A 15,304-nucleotide genomic window follows, 5' to 3' on the forward strand; every position below is an offset into this window, starting at 1 on the left:
CCTGCTGCAACTGAGACGCGGCGCAACCAAATTAAATAATTAAAAAAAAAAAAGTACCCACTCATGGAGGTGTATGACTAGTGAGTGGGAAGGAAGAGGTCTTAACATGTATTTGAGAATAGAAGGAAGACTGGGGAAGGTGTGATATGGAAGGAGGAATGGAAATAAAACCCTTTCATAGCTAAAGAAAATCTCATTCCCACCAGGACCAAGTCCCTTTGCTCTTTCTCCCAATCTTTGCAGCAATTTCCCTCTCCCCAAAACCAGACATCAGCAGAAGCAAGGGAAAGTTCCGCTGAGGAACCCTGACCTAGCAGAGAGGGAACGTATTCTGGCTCCGCTAATCCCCCAGACCTTTTTCTGACCCCTGTGGGGATTCCTAGTCCCCATCTCAGACCCTTGCCTTTCCCCGGCCCCCATCCTCAGGCCTCAGGGAACCTTGGTCCCAGACCCTTGAATAATAAGTGCCAAACAATTTACTTTCAAACTAAGGTTTAGAACACAAGTGAAGGACTCTGTTTAGATAAGGTCTTTGCCAGTAGTGTCCTCCCAAGATGCACAAAGCTCTTCATTGGCAGATTTCATAAATCTTCGTGATGGTTTTGGAGGACCGGTCACGTGTGGTGTTGCCCTATTTCAACGGAGTCAGAGAAATTGTGCTTTGTCTGAATTCACACATCAACGAGAGAACTAGGAGGAGAATTGAATTGTGATACTGAGCTTTGCCTTTTATTCATCAAAGACCATTGCCTGTATACCTCATCAGATGGTGGTAAAAACCCGACCCAATCCATCTACATTCAAATTTCAGTATTTCCATATTCCTCTCAGTGGACATGAGGCTAGAAATTCATTAAAAGGAAATCTAAACAACCCTGTATTTTCCTGCCCTTTCCTGAGCTCTGAGTGTGTCACTGTTGATTAAATCATTGGTCAAACCTTGTCCTATGACTGACACTTTTATCTACTGACTAAAATTACCGAGTTTCCCTAGGAACCTAAGATGGCAGAGAAGGTGGTTCCAATGGTGCTTCTAAACCTGCTGCTGTGGGATTCTAGAGCCAGTTCCTCTGGATCACTTCCAGATCTCTGCTCATTTCATTTACGGTCTGGGGTTGAAGCCTATTGCCATTGGCTGTCCCCTGGGATCTGAGAACCAATCTGGGGTTTGTCCAACCTCTCTCTCCAACGCAACCATCCCCCTTCCACAGTCATTACCACTCTAATAGCTTGAAAGTTGATGCAAAGATGGAGCAGAAGCCAGTCTGGCTTTCTCCCAGTTCTCTAGGCCCCTCTGGGCTTAATCAGCAACCACCTATCTTTGTGTTAATAACATAAGCCTCTCTAACTAGAACACCTGGAGGAAACCCATAGGAAGGCTTAAGATGAAGCCAATTCTGCAGTAATTATTCTGACAATCAGTCTGTTTAACCTGAACTCAGACTCTCCAGACAAAAACAGCTTGCTAAATTCAAGCACCTAACTGGATGGACCAGTAACTCTTAATGTTCCTTGAGCCAACTTGAGTTTTGCTAGTACTTTTCATGCCCACATCTCAGCTCCAAAGGCTCCTTATGCTGTGAATGTCAGGCAACATCTCCCACATTTCAGGTTTACAAAATGTCCTGAGTACATCCCACTGGTAGAATTCTTTAGTGGCGTCTTCCCAGCCCTTTCCCTACCCTCCCAGCCTGTCTGTTGGTGGGGTTCACACCCCTGGAGAAATAATAGGCCTTCTTAACTGGGATTGCTGGCCACTTCTCTTAGTAACTAATCCAGATGTCCTTAGGTGTTAGGTGATTACCTGTGCCAAGGAAATGGGCCAGGGGCTGGGGAGGTGGAAAGGGTGGGCAGGGGCCACATGGAAAACAATCCCCTGCTCTATGCATCTGCTAAAGCTACCATAACAGAATACCATAGAAGAGCTTAAACAACAGAAATTTATTTCCTCCCAGTTCTGGAAGATAGAAGTCCAAGATCAAGGTGCCGGCAGCTTTGGTTTCTCCTGAGACCTCTGTCCTTGGTTTGCAGATGGATGCCTTCTCGCTGTGTCTTCACATGGCCTTTCCTTTGTGTGCACTCCTAGTGTCTCTTCCTCTTCTTGTAAGGACACCAGTCTTATTGGATGAGGGTCCTGCTCTTCTGACCTCCTTTAACCTTAATTACTTCCTTTTAAAGGCCCTATCTCCATATATCGTCATAGTGGGGATAAGGGCTTCAACATATGAATTTGGGGGTGGGGATACAATTCAGTCCATAACACCTGCCATAATGCTGTTTCCCTCAACAGATCATCTTCCCTCCTCTGATGCTACCCTTCTAATACTGAGTGAGAGAAAAGTAGATATTGGTCAAGAAATGGCAGGTGTGACTCTGTGCTGTCAGTTTGAGAATGGCCAAGCTAGGTTGGGGCACCTGAGACAGAGTAAAAAGACGGATGGATAGATCCATGAAGGGATGGTTGGATGGATAGACAGATGGATGAATAAATGACTTAGGTAGTGTGTTGATAGCACCAGGGCACATATTAACTTACACTTCTTTGGAGTTGTAGTTTTTTACAGGGAGGGGTTGCAAACTCAAATGCTCATGCTAAACAGGTAACAGAGTTGCGAAAAGAGGCCAGGTGCAATAATTGGGAGTAGTTGGGACTGTGCCAACGTGGAAAGAGTATGCCCTGTCCAAAGGGGCAGCACATACCCAGCTCCAGCCCATTGTTACTATGTGGGATGCCAGCCTAGCGTCGCCAGAACTGATTTTTCAAGGGAAGCCAGAAATCTGGATTTTCAGATGAAATTTTTCTTTAAATAAATCTTTAAATTATGGAAACTAATTCAACAATTATAAAATACTGTGGAGGCCAAATAAGCACATTTACAGTCTGAATGAACCCTGGAGGCTGCCAGATTTCCACTCTTGGAATACTAGAAAGACATCTGTAATGTCATCACATGAGGTTGTAGGTGTTTAAGAACTCAGGGTCATGAGTACATTGCCAGGTTCATATTCCAGCCCACTACTTACTAAATTTGTAATCTTGGGAAAGTTATACATGTAACTCAGGGTTGTTATAAGGACGAAATTAGTTAATACACGTCGATGCCTAGAAGAATGCCTGCTGCCTAGTAAGAAAGTAATAAGTGAGCCAGTACTATTTGGCAGTATCACGAAACCTCTTGGTTGCCTCATCTGTAAAATGGGGACAACATTTGCCTTACCTATACCCCAAAGGAAAGGAATATGCATGAAAGGGCTTACAAAAGTGTGCACATTGCTAAGAAATACACCATGCATTACCTTTGTTACTATACCTATAAATGAGGCTCAGCCTTGCCCAATGCAGGCATGGGAATCCCTAGAAGAAGGAAGACAGTGACGACTAGAACTGGTCCTCTTTTCTTCCAAGGGTCACTTGGCCGTATTGCTGTTCTTAGAATTTGGTGAGTTTTTCTTATTTTCTTATGAAATTTTTAAACATTCAGAAGAGTTGAGGAAACAGTATCATGAACACCCAAGTACCCTTATCTAGATTTAATAATTGTTAACATTCATCTTGGTGAGTATTCTTGGCAGAGACGTGGGAATGGAATGTGGCAGAGAGGCAGTAAGGAAATAGGGCAAGTAAGACCCAGTCAGATGTAGGTGGTTCCCTTTTAGATAGGGCCCCAAAGAAGGGGGTTTTGTGTGGGATAGCTTGTTATAGATGATACATTAGCACCAACGTAAGGAAAGTGGCATTATAAGCTGAAACACAGAAATTATTTTATTATTTATAAGGTTTGCATTTACCGTTATTTTAAGGTTTTATTATTTTTTTGTTATTTTTAAGGTTTTATACATGAACATATTCATATATTGCTCGTGTAATTGAAAATTAAGAATGTCTAAAGAGACTTTCAACGTGGAAATGTCTCTGTCATAAAGAATTCAGGAAATGAAACTGTGGATCTGTGAGAAGCCCAGTAAAATCACGGTAATAAAAAGAAACGTTGGTCACTAAAAATGAAAGGTTTGAGGAGCAGAAACACTCAGAGTCAAAGAAAGTATATGCCAATTATAAAGGGCTCTTTTCTGTTGAAGCATTTAAAAGGGTGTCTAAGACATATTGCCCCATTTCTCAGCGCTAGCTCTTACTGCATGTAAATGCAAAGGCTTCTACCCTGGAAAGGATGCCTTACAACGTGAAAGCAACTGAACTTTGCTTTAAAATTCTATTATTCAGACCCTTCATTAATTTAAGCTGACATTCCTCCTCAGTTGAGGCAAATCATCAAAGCTTTACTGTATTGAGAACCTTGAATTCAGCAACAAAGAGCGTGGGGTTTGGAGGGAAACGTGGAGGGGGGAGGTGCTGAGAGCTCAGAGGCCCAAAGAATGGAGGGGAGGGGAGGAAGAGGGAGGGGAGGACTGGAGTCCTGAGAGGCAGAGGGGCGAGGAGAAGAGGTAGAGGAACCCAGATAGACTATGGAGGCGGTTGGTAGACTGAAAGCGAGAGGGACCGGAGGGCCCTTGGCTGCAAAGTTGCCCTGTGAGCCTCTGTTAATCGACATGGTAGAAGCAAAATCAGCCTGCCCCTCTTCCCTCACAAATATTTCTCCAGACTCAGGATAAGAAGGGAGACAGGGAATAGGCAAAGGGAAAACATTTCCCTGTTCTTCCTTCATTCAGTTGCCTCTTGAATCTCCTGCCTGTGGTGCCCTGCTCAGCAGCACAGGGCCTGGCGGGAAGTCGGCCCTCTGGGCCTGGACCCCCTAGCACCCCCCGACCCCACCCCCCATCATCGGTCCCATCTGGCCCAGTGACACCTTCACCCCAGGCTGCCAGCAGGTCCCTCTCTTCCTTTCTGGTGTGATTTACTGCAGGATGTACGAAGTGGGATGTACTAGGTGGAATATGTTGGGTGCATTGTTGAGGCATCAGGCAAGAAAGGATCTTTGAAATGTGAGGACATCACCCACAGGCTTTTATTGTGCATCTACGATTTCTAAGAGAATAAAGTAAGATTTGTAAGGTAAACTTGAAAGCCTATGGGAAAACTGGGTTTTTTCAATGTGTAACTTAAGTAAAATACTAATTTTGAAAAGCAAGATACAGTAGTCCCCCCTTATCCGTGGTTTCACGTTCTATGGTTTCAGCTACCCACGGTCAACCATGGCCAGAAAATATTAAAAGGAAAATTCCAGAAATAAACAGTTCATAAGTTTTAAATTGCATGCCACTCTGAGTAGCGTGATGAAAACTTGCACTGTCCGTCTCCATCCGGCCTTGGACGTGAATCATCCCTTTGTCCAGCGTATCTATGCTGTATACGCTACCTGCCCATTAGTCTCTTAGTAACCTTCGGGGTTATCAGATTGACTGTATCACCGTGCTTGTGTTCATGTGACCCTTATTTTACTTAATAATGGCCCCAAAGTGGAAGAATAGTGATGCTGGCAATTCGGATGGGCCAAAGAGGAGCCGTAAATTGCTTCCTTCGAGCGAAAAGGTGAAAGCTCTCAACTTAATAAGGAAAGAAAAAGTATGCTATATATAGAGTTCAGTACTATCCATGGTTCAGGCACTGGGGGTCCTGAAACACATCCCCCGCAGATTAGGGAGGACTACTGTAGTGCCAGATGGTCTTTTTCCCTGCGTCAAAAGAGTCGTCAAGGATACAAGAGAGCCACGTGGACACCATGGAGCAGACAGATCCTGGTACCCAGCAATCCACCGAGACCAACTCAGAGGAGGCTATAGGACTTCAATTTCCAGACTGCCACCTTCCAGCTCTGTGACCTCAGCGAACCCCTGTGACCTCCCTGAGTCACAATTTCCCAGTGTGTAAAATGGGAACAGAAATAATCTGTCCAATCTTCAGCCCAAGGGACCCATGAGGGTGACCATGTTGGTGAACGGATGGTTTTCCAACCTTCACTGCAGTCTGAACCTGGGTTACTACATTGACCTGTTCTCCAGCTTTAACACAAATCAGATCGTGCTATTCCTCTGCTCAAAACTCTGAAGTGACTCCCTTTTCACTCAGACTGAAAGCAAAGTCCCTCCCCTGTCCTTAAAGCCCCATGTGCTGTCCCATCTCGTGGTCCCCCCCCCCCGCCCCCTGCCTTGCTCACCTGCTGCAGGCACCTGGGTCTCCGTGCTCTTCCTCCCCTCAGGGCCTTTGCACCTCAGAATGCTTTGTTGGAATGCTTCTTCCCCAGACAGTCCCGTAGCTGAAGCCCACACCTCCTTCCCCAGGTATTGGCATGACTCCCTCACTGCTGAGTTTTTGCTGAAATGTCATCTTCTCCATGAGACCTACCCAGTTTAAATTGCAGCCCACTCTCCTTACCCCCATCCTGCTCTACTTTGACTTTCCCAAAGCACTCATCACCAAGCAACATAATAAGTAACTCATTATGTTTACCATTTGTTGTGTGTGTCTTCCTTGCTACAATATAAGCCCTGGAGGGCAGGCATCTTTGATTTTTCACTGATGTGTCCTAAGCACCTTGAGCAGTGTCAGGCACATTAAGGACCCTCAATACATAGGTGGATCTTTCTTAGAGGGCCAGAATATAAAACAGACCAAGAAGGGCTGCTCCAGTTGAAGGGAATATGACCTCAAAGTCTCCTCCACCATCCCTGCAGGCTCTCCATGGAATAACTCTTGCTGTGACGAGGAGGTTTGAAGACTACTGACATTCCCGCCTATGTAAAACCAGCGTTGAAGATACAAAGCGCCATGTAATGTCAAGTCCAAAGGCCTGGCACAGTGGTCGGTACGAGCAGGTGCCGGGTTGGTAGAGGGATTGGGGGGCAGCGGGGAGACAAGGATCCCAGGACTGGATCTTTGCTGTCATTCAGGTCTAAGCTTAACCTTCACCACTCAGCCAAGCCTTACCTGTCTATCCTTCCTTTGTTTCACACGGCATAACTGTGTGACTGGAAAACAAATTTTTAAGGACGTTTGTTGAGTATCTACCGTGTGCTGGGCAGTGTCTGCGCTCAGCTCGCTGCGTAAGTGATCTCACAAAACTGTCAGCCCTCTCACCACTGTCACTATGGTACCTCATACCAGGCCTGGCACATATAAGGTGCTCAATAAATGCTCACTTATTTCCCTAACAACCCTCTGGGGCAGGTACTATTAACCCCATTTTCCAAGTGAGGGACCGAGGTTCAGGTCTAGGTAGCTTGCTTCAGGTCATACAACTAGTGAGTGGCAAAGCAAGGATTTCAGTTCTCCTTAGACAAGCTCCAGTCACACTGGTTCTGAGAGAGAATTCAGGTTAGACCATCCCTCCAGGCTCCCCTCAAGCAGATCTGTCTCGTGGCCACACCAGGAGATGAGGGGAGAGGTATTTCTTTTCTTCTCGGCTTTCTCTTCTCCATCTGGGTTCACGTCCTCCCTTTGTACAGTTGTCTCACCTGGAGGGGTCTCCTGCCACCTGTTGATTAATGGGCCTGCCTTTCCCACCCTCCCTGGCTGGGTAACCTCAGAGCTAGCAGTGGTTCATCTTGAATCATAAGTCAGGTTCTGAAAGACATTGCAAGTTTGTGCTCAGAATCTCTCTAGAATTCAAATTCTTTTTGAGGGTCATTTGCTTACAAGTAGAGTGATGGATTTCATGTCTCTCCCTTTAAGAAAACTCTGGATGGTATCTGCTGGTTTCCCCCTGCCCCCTTCAAAAACACAGCCCTAGTTAGTCCATCTGATGCAGCTAGAATTCCCCCAAGGACCCCACACTCAGTTTCCACTCTGGCAACACTAAGGTAAAGCTCCAGTCATGTCATCTCTTTACATAAACAGAAATTATTTGTAACTAGCATGTTCACTGTGCTTTCCACATCCCCATTCTTAGCTGGGTTTTTCTTTCTTAGCCATGCCAGCTCTTAGAAAAAGGCTAGAGTAGTTCTTCAGTTGTGTGGGACTGTCCTGTGTCCTGGAGGACATTTGTCCTTCCTGCCTCATCCACAAAATGCCAGGTGCATCCCCCAGTAACTGTCAGAACCAGGAGTGCCTGTAGGCAATACTCTAAGCACCCTTCACTGAAACCACCAGTGATGGTACTTCTGAAAGATGGTGCACTGGAGGCAGATACTAGGTTCTGCCATTGGTGAGGGGGGTCGGTCTACCCCCAGGGGCACCTCCTTTCTCCCAGTGTAAGTTGCTTCCTACCCTTGGACTTGATGAACATTTATTTTAATCTCTGACTTCTCCCATATAAAAATGTAGACAGGGCTTCCCTGGTGGCGCAGTGGTTGAGAGTCCGCCTGCCAGTGCAGGGGACACGGGTTCGAGCCCTGGTCTGGGAAGATCCCACATGCCGTGTAGCAACTGGGCCCGTGAGCCACAACTACTGAGCCTGCACGTCTGGAGGCTGTGCTCCTCAACGAGAGAGGCCGCGATAGTGAGAGGCCCGTGCACCGCGATGAAGAGTGGCCCCTGCTCGCCGCAACTGGAGAAAGCCCTCGCACAGAAACGAAGACCCAACACAGCCATAAATAAATAAATAAATAAATAATAAAAATAAAGGAATTCCTTAAAAAAAAAAAAAAAAAAAAATGTAGACAGTAGGAAGGGGAGGAGGAAGTACTGAAATTTTCCCTGGGCCCATATCCTGTTCTTTGAAATGATTTTGGACTCTTTTTCAAGTTAATGATTGAGAGAGTTTACTAGAGGTAAGTTACCAAGCCCAGCAATCAGAGTCTGGGATAAAAGAGAGAAACAGGGACAGAAACAAATGGATTCACCAGGACCCAAACACTGGGCTGCACCCAGTGGGGCTTCCCCACTTGCAGCCCACATCAGTCCTGACTTGCTGTGGATCCCTGAGTTCCACTCCTCTCCTGCCCAACAGGACATGGTGCGTTCTCTCTAATTTCTAAAATATCAACATTCTCTGTAAGGTGAATGGCCAGAGTCAGGATCTTCCAGTAGGGCAGGGATTCTATATAACTCCCTAGACCCTGAAAGAGAGTAACTATCAAGAACCATCCAGAGAGGCTGTCAGATGAATCAGTGTGTCTGTTCCTCTTGTCCTGCTTCTTGTTTCTCCTGGGCACGATTTACCACACATGCCAGTGCCCCGGCTCACAGGCCATCTATTCCAGCCCTGCATCCCGCCCGCCCATCTTGCTGGGGCCGTGCTCTGTGCAGCTCTCAGCACATCCTGTTTGTTCAGTCTCCTTTGTCTCCCACTGGAGCAATAGGGAGAGAGGATTCCTCTGAGTCCGTTTGCTTTGGGCTTTGAAATCAGATCCTGGCACACCTGATTACACTCAATAGCTGGAAATGGTAAGGATGTCCGATGGGCAGAGGGCTCTTGTTTTAAGCTGTGCACACCAGGAAGGCAGGGGCTGGGTCTCCTCCTTGGGTTTGCCGTTGGAAGGGGCAGGATGCTCTGACAGGAAAAGCAAACAGTGTAACTGAAGGGAAATTCACTTGAAAAAGAACGCAGAGCACGACCATCAAGCAGCATGTAAACTGTCCTTGAGGACACAAAATGGAGCTTGGACTCATTCCTCTTGCCTCCTGCATCCCTAGTTGGGAAACATTCAGTTCCAGTAACCATCTGCCCGACAGCCAGGAGGGTCAAGCCTCCCTGTCCTTCTTTTTTCTGTACAAGTGTTGCCACTGAGACCTTGGCAAAGGGAATAAAAACATAGCAACTTACATGCCACACAGTGGGAAGCTCAGCAGGCATTGGAACATTAAAGGGCAGCTCCAGTGCTTCCAAGAGCTCCTCAGCCTCCATGCACTGCAAGCTTTCCAACAGAGATGCTACCCCAATGCACTGGTCCAGTGGCTTGAAAAGTCATTAGGAAAATTTCACACATACAAAAAAGGCATAAGAAGCAACCTTGACCCACACCCAGCTTAAGAAATGAAAGATTACAGATGCAGTTAGAGCCTCCAACGCCCTCTCTGAACCCATCCTCTTCCCCACCTCTCCAGAGGTAACCGCTCAGCCATGCTGGGCATATCCCTATACTTTATACATCCCGGTGATGTGTGCGGCCTTCTTTGGGGTAATCGCTTAAGCTTTTTGAGACTCACTGTCTTCACCTGTATAAAGGGGCTATTGAGAGGATTAAAGGGAATAATTTATGATAAATATTTGGCTGTTGTTCTTACAATAAGGAAAAAGTCAGCAGAAAGAATTAGGTCAAATGCAAGGCTCTTCCCAGCCTGGCCCTGACCTGCCTGGACAGCCTCCCCTCCTCTCTGCAGCCCTCCCCAGCCTTCCAAATGCCGTGCTCCCCAGATAAGGCACCAGTTTTCATGGCTTTGGGCCAATGCGGCTGCTGTGCTTACCTGCCTGAAATGCTCGTCCCCTGTTTCAGTCTTCTTCAGCTCTGGGCTTAGATGTCACCAACTCTGGGAGGCCTTTCCCATCACCTCAGGCAGTCACTCCCAGTGCTCCCATGGCCCTCTGTCTTTGAGCACTTGTAATGTGCGCATGACATTCCCAATATGCCCACCCCACTTTCTCACTGAGCTGCAAATGCAGCAAGGCCAGGGATTGGGTCTCCTCTGGCCGCTCCAGCCAGTGGCCAACCCATTGCCTGCTGGCGCGGGGCAGGCCCATGCTGAGTGAGTGAGTGAGTGGGGGCATGAATGAATGACAGTTCAGTCATCAGACTTACAACTTTCTGCCCCAGTTAACATGGAGAAGTCCCCAGTTCTCCTTATAGGCATTTTTCTCTTCTAAGTCCCAAATCGCCTCTGTCCTGGAAGCACAAAACTAAAAGGTCTCTTTGTATTTCTCAAAGTTGGAGCAAATATAATAGGAGCATGAACTTTATACCTTCATGACTTCAACAAACAAGAGCTTTAAAGAGAGCCCAGGACGGGCTTTATGCAGGCCTTAAACGTGTTTTTCTCGGTGTCTTGCCACTTGTGTTCTTTTTCTTCTTTGCAGCCTGTAGAAATTCTTAAAGACAGAAATACACAAGCCCATTCATCTTGCTTAGAAAATCCATTTTACCACCACAAAACCCAAATATTGGGAAACAAGAGCCTGGCTATTAAGGTGTTCTCACCTGCACCCATTGTTCTCTGCCAGAACGTTTGGTTGCTACTGTGTAGATTCAGCTTTAGTCATGGAATTTTAGAGGATGTGTCTGAGAAGTGGGATCAAGGGCAAGCCTGATGGTAATCTGCACCATAAGCCGATTGGGTGCCCTGGCACTGAAAATGGGCACACAGGTCTGCCCAGGAAGGAAACGTGAAGTGAGCATGAGAGCAGGGGTTGGGGTGTGTACCTGGAACACAAAGGTCAGCCTTGAGTTTTTTTTACTCTCTTTTTTCCCACATTTTAAATTTTTATCAAGGTGAAATTAACATAATATAACCATTTTAAAGTGAACAATTAAGTGGCAATTAGAACATTCACAATGTTGTGTGCAAGCACCACCTCTTTCTAGTTCCAAAACCGTTTCATCACCCTGAAAGGAAACCCCATACCCATTAGGCAGTGCTCCCCAATCACCCTTCCTTCCAGCTCCTAGAAGACCCCAGTCTGTGTTCTGTCTCTCTGGATATACCTATTCCAGATATTTTATATAAATAGAATCATATAGTACATGACCTTTTGTGGCTGGCTTCTTTCACTAGCATGTTTTTTAGGTTCATCCACATTGTAGCATGTATCAGTACTTCATTCCTTTTTATGGCCGTGTAATATTCCATTGTATGGATATACCACCTTTTGTTTATCCATTCATCCACTGATGGACATTTGGGCTATTTCTACCTTTTGGCTATTGTGAATAGTGGTGGTATGAATTTGTGTGTACATGTATTTATGTGAATGCCTGTTTTCAATTCTTTGGGGTATATACCTAGAAGTAGAATTGCTGGATCATATAGTAATTCTATGTATAACTTTTTGAGGAACTGCCACACTGTTTTCCACAGTGGCTGAACCATTTTACATTCCCACCAGCAATGGAAGAGCACAGGTCAGATTTCATTCTTCTGGGAGTCACATTCTAAAGTGGTATGAGGCCCTTCCAGGTCTAAAGGGCCATTTTCGGTGTACACAGAACTCACAGTCTATATGTGAAGATATAAATTCTGTACAAACCTGTGGACAGGGAAAGCGGAGAAAGTGGAGCCCTCGGTAGACAAGTTGAAGGATGATTCGGAAAGTAATGGACTTTACCTGGCTCCTTGCCGCGCTATCCTTAGCTAAACAAGGAACACACTGAAGAATTTCATTGTCTACCATGGCTTCTTTTCACTTCTTTCCAGTTTGTCTTCACTCCTACTTTATTCTCAAGACTGTAGGGTCGCAGTGACTTTTCCACCCTTGACCAGATGCCAGTAAACATGTGGGACTCTGTTAGCTTGTGATCCAGCGTTTTAGAGCTCCCACATTTGTGAATGCTGAATGCTACACATGCCACTCGTCAACATCTGCAAGCCAGAAATAGGGGGAATACCTTGAAAGAGAGAGCTGCAAAAGCAGAGTTATTAATAGTAGCTGTTGAGAAGAAAGGAAGGCCATCAACAGAGCCCTGCTGAATTAGACTCTTCAGAGGGAAAGGGCACAGAACTGGTTTCTTTCTGGAAACCACCTAGAAGGAACCAAGGCCTGTGTTAAATCTACATATCAGTATTATTTGATTGGAAGAATAAAAAGTACTCTAGAGTTATAATCTTCTCTCACAGTCTGGCAGCTGAGGTCTCAGCCATCTAGGTGGGGGAAGGCCTTCCTGAGAAGGCTGGGGAACACCTGGGACGGCACCCTTTCTATTAGGCACAGATCTTCATGGCTGAAGAGGGGTCTGAAAGAGGAAATGGAGAAGACGGGTCGGGGAGTAGGGCCAGAGGAGGCCTCTGAGAAAAGAGAGGAACGGAGTCTCCTAGGTGTTCTCTGTGGGCGCGGGGCCTTGGCAGGATGGCAAGGAGAAGAGAAGCGGAAGGGCCTGAGCACTGGGAGAATCAGTGCTTCCTGAGACACTTGGCAGGAAGGAGATTCATCACACCATTTGGAAGTAGGTCTTCGCAGCTCACTCATAAGCCTCAGAGGCGCAGTGGGCTTGGAACAGGAGACCGCAGGACTCAGGTCTGAATTGAGCTCTGCCACTGGACGCCGTGAGGGAGTTGGTCTCAGTTTTTCACAGGGCAGGTGGAACTTGTCCTCACTACCTGCCAGTAAATAAAGAATGAATGGCCAGATTATCTTTCAAAGATGGACCACACTCCCTTTTTAGGGTCAAACGGAGAACTGGTGATGTCAGCCTGGAGAGGAGTGAGCCTCCTCCCCAGCCACAGGTGAGATCTCTTAACTTTTTAGTCACAATCCAACAGGACATTTTGCAGGGTTAGTGGGTGTGGTGGGCTAAATGGTGCCCCCGCCCCAAAAGATATGTCCACATCCTAATCCCTGGAACCCGTGAATGTGACCTTTGGGAAAAGGGTCTTTGCAGATGTAATTAAGTTAAAGATCTTGAGATGAGATCATCCCAGATTACCTAGGTGGGCTCTAAATCCGATGAGAAGTGTCTTTATAAGAGACACACAGAGAGAGACATGAAGAAGAGAAAGCCATGTGAACATGGAGGCAGAGACTGGAGTGATGCTGCCATAAGCCAAGGAACACCTGGAGCCACCAGAAGCTGGCAGGGGCAAGGACATATCCTCCCCTGAGGGAACACACTCCTGCCGACCCCTTGATTTTGGGCTTCTGGCCTCCAGAACTGTGAAAGAATGAATTTCTGTTGTTTTTTTAAGAAATTTTTTTAAATTAATTAATTAATTTATTTATTTTTGGCTGTGTTGGGTCTTTGTTGCTGCGTGCAGGCTTTCTCCAGTTCTGGTGAGTGGGGGCTACTCTTCATTGCAGTGCACAGGCTTCTCATTGCGGTGGCTTCTCTTGTTGCGGAGCACAGGCGCTAGGCACACGGGCTTCAGTAGTTGTGGCACTCAGGCTCAGTAGCTGTGGCTCACGGGCTCTAGAGCGCAGGCTCAGTAGCTGTGGCGCACGGGCTTAGTTGCTTCGCAGCATGTGGGATCTTCCCAGACCAGGGCTCGAACCCATGTCCCCTGCATTGGCAGGCGGGTTCCCAACCACTGCACCACCAGGGAAGTCCTAAATTTCTGTTGTTTAAGCCACCAGGCTTGTGATCATTTTGTGTGGCAGCCCTGGGAATCTAATACAGTGGAGATGCCCAGAGAGAGGTAGGGACTGGAGAGCGGGAGAGTCTAGAGGTCTGGAAAACCAAGTTCAGTCCTGGATTTGCTGTTGGTGTCTGCGGTGGACTTCATTAACTGTGTGCTGTGGGTCTGTTTCCTCTTGTTTTCCTCACATACTTGCTCCTTATGACTGAGTGTGGGGCTCGTGGCTCACTCAAGGAGGCTACTCAGGATTCAAGAAGATCAGATCAGACACTCCCACCTGTTTGAAATGGTGGTAGTAGTAATGACCACACTCCTTCTAGAGAGTCTAACATATACTAGATATGTTTACATACATTATCTTGTTTGATCCTCAAAATAATTCTACAAGGTTAGTATTCACATCCCCATCTTACAGATGAGGAAACTGAGGTTCTGAGAGGTCATATAGCCTGTTCAAGGTCATTCAGCAAATGAGCCCAGGTCTACCTATGCTCGATCCACAGCATTACAATAAGGCTCAAGCCCCACAAAGACATTGGGTCCAGAGTCCCACAGCATCCCACAGCACCCAGCTGGATGATGAAAGGGGATTTGTTTATTTTCTGAATATTAGCAGCACTGGCATTACAGTTGGGTGATGGATGACTGAGATTAAGTTTGCTGAGAGAACCTGGTTAGACCCTGTTAACAGCAGAGTGATGGCAAAATATCCACATTCGGGGGAGATACGGCCACAACTGAGACCGATCTTGGTCCTCTGGGCCCCAAGGCCCCAAGCCTTTCTCCTCTCTCACCTTGTTAGAGGAAGAGATGAAACCCCTAACCGAGTGGCCTGTGCCGAGTGAGAAACTGGACAGTGCACACACAGAGGACACATCTGCTTAGCTCCTTCCCCAGCCAGGACCAAGAAGAGAGGAAACCAGCTGAGAGATGGGCTCTAGAAAGACCTGTCCTGAGCAGCCCAGCACATCTGGGGCCCCCTCTTGCCTGGCGGGACTCGGGCAGCCTCCATGCATCAGGAGTCCCTGTGCCTTTCACAGCGCCCGCATCAGAGTTTTAGGAGATCTAGGCTGATCCCCCTCTGGCTGTGGCTTAGGCCGGGCCGTGGCTAACACGGCAGCTGCTTCCCTGTCCTTCCAGCACTCTTTGTTGGAGGGAGAGCTGGAGCACGGAGACAACCCAAGGACCTGC

General features: G+C 46.9%; 1 protein-coding gene across 2 annotated transcripts in view; it reads left to right on the forward strand.

Annotated features, from left to right (window-relative positions):
- The window catches only part of RAD51B (RAD51 paralog B), a 752,909-nt gene that overhangs the window by 629,847 nt on the left and 107,758 nt on the right, over nucleotides 1-15,304 (forward strand). The window contains exon 11 of one of the 2 annotated variants that reach the window (XM_057544526.1): nucleotides 6,631-6,757. The exons of the other annotated variant lie outside the window; for it this stretch is intronic. Within the exon in view, the coding sequence (XP_057400509.1) occupies nucleotides 6,631-6,671 (41 nt within the window). The 3' untranslated portion in view covers nucleotides 6,672-6,757. Of the gene's footprint in view, nucleotides 1-6,630; nucleotides 6,758-15,304 lie in introns of those variants that run through there. 2 annotated transcript variants of the gene reach the window in all.

The sequence above is a fragment of the Balaenoptera acutorostrata genome, chromosome 3 (assembly GCF_949987535.1).
Source record: "Balaenoptera acutorostrata chromosome 3, mBalAcu1.1, whole genome shotgun sequence".
Lineage (NCBI taxonomy): Eukaryota > Metazoa > Chordata > Mammalia > Artiodactyla > Balaenopteridae > Balaenoptera > Balaenoptera acutorostrata.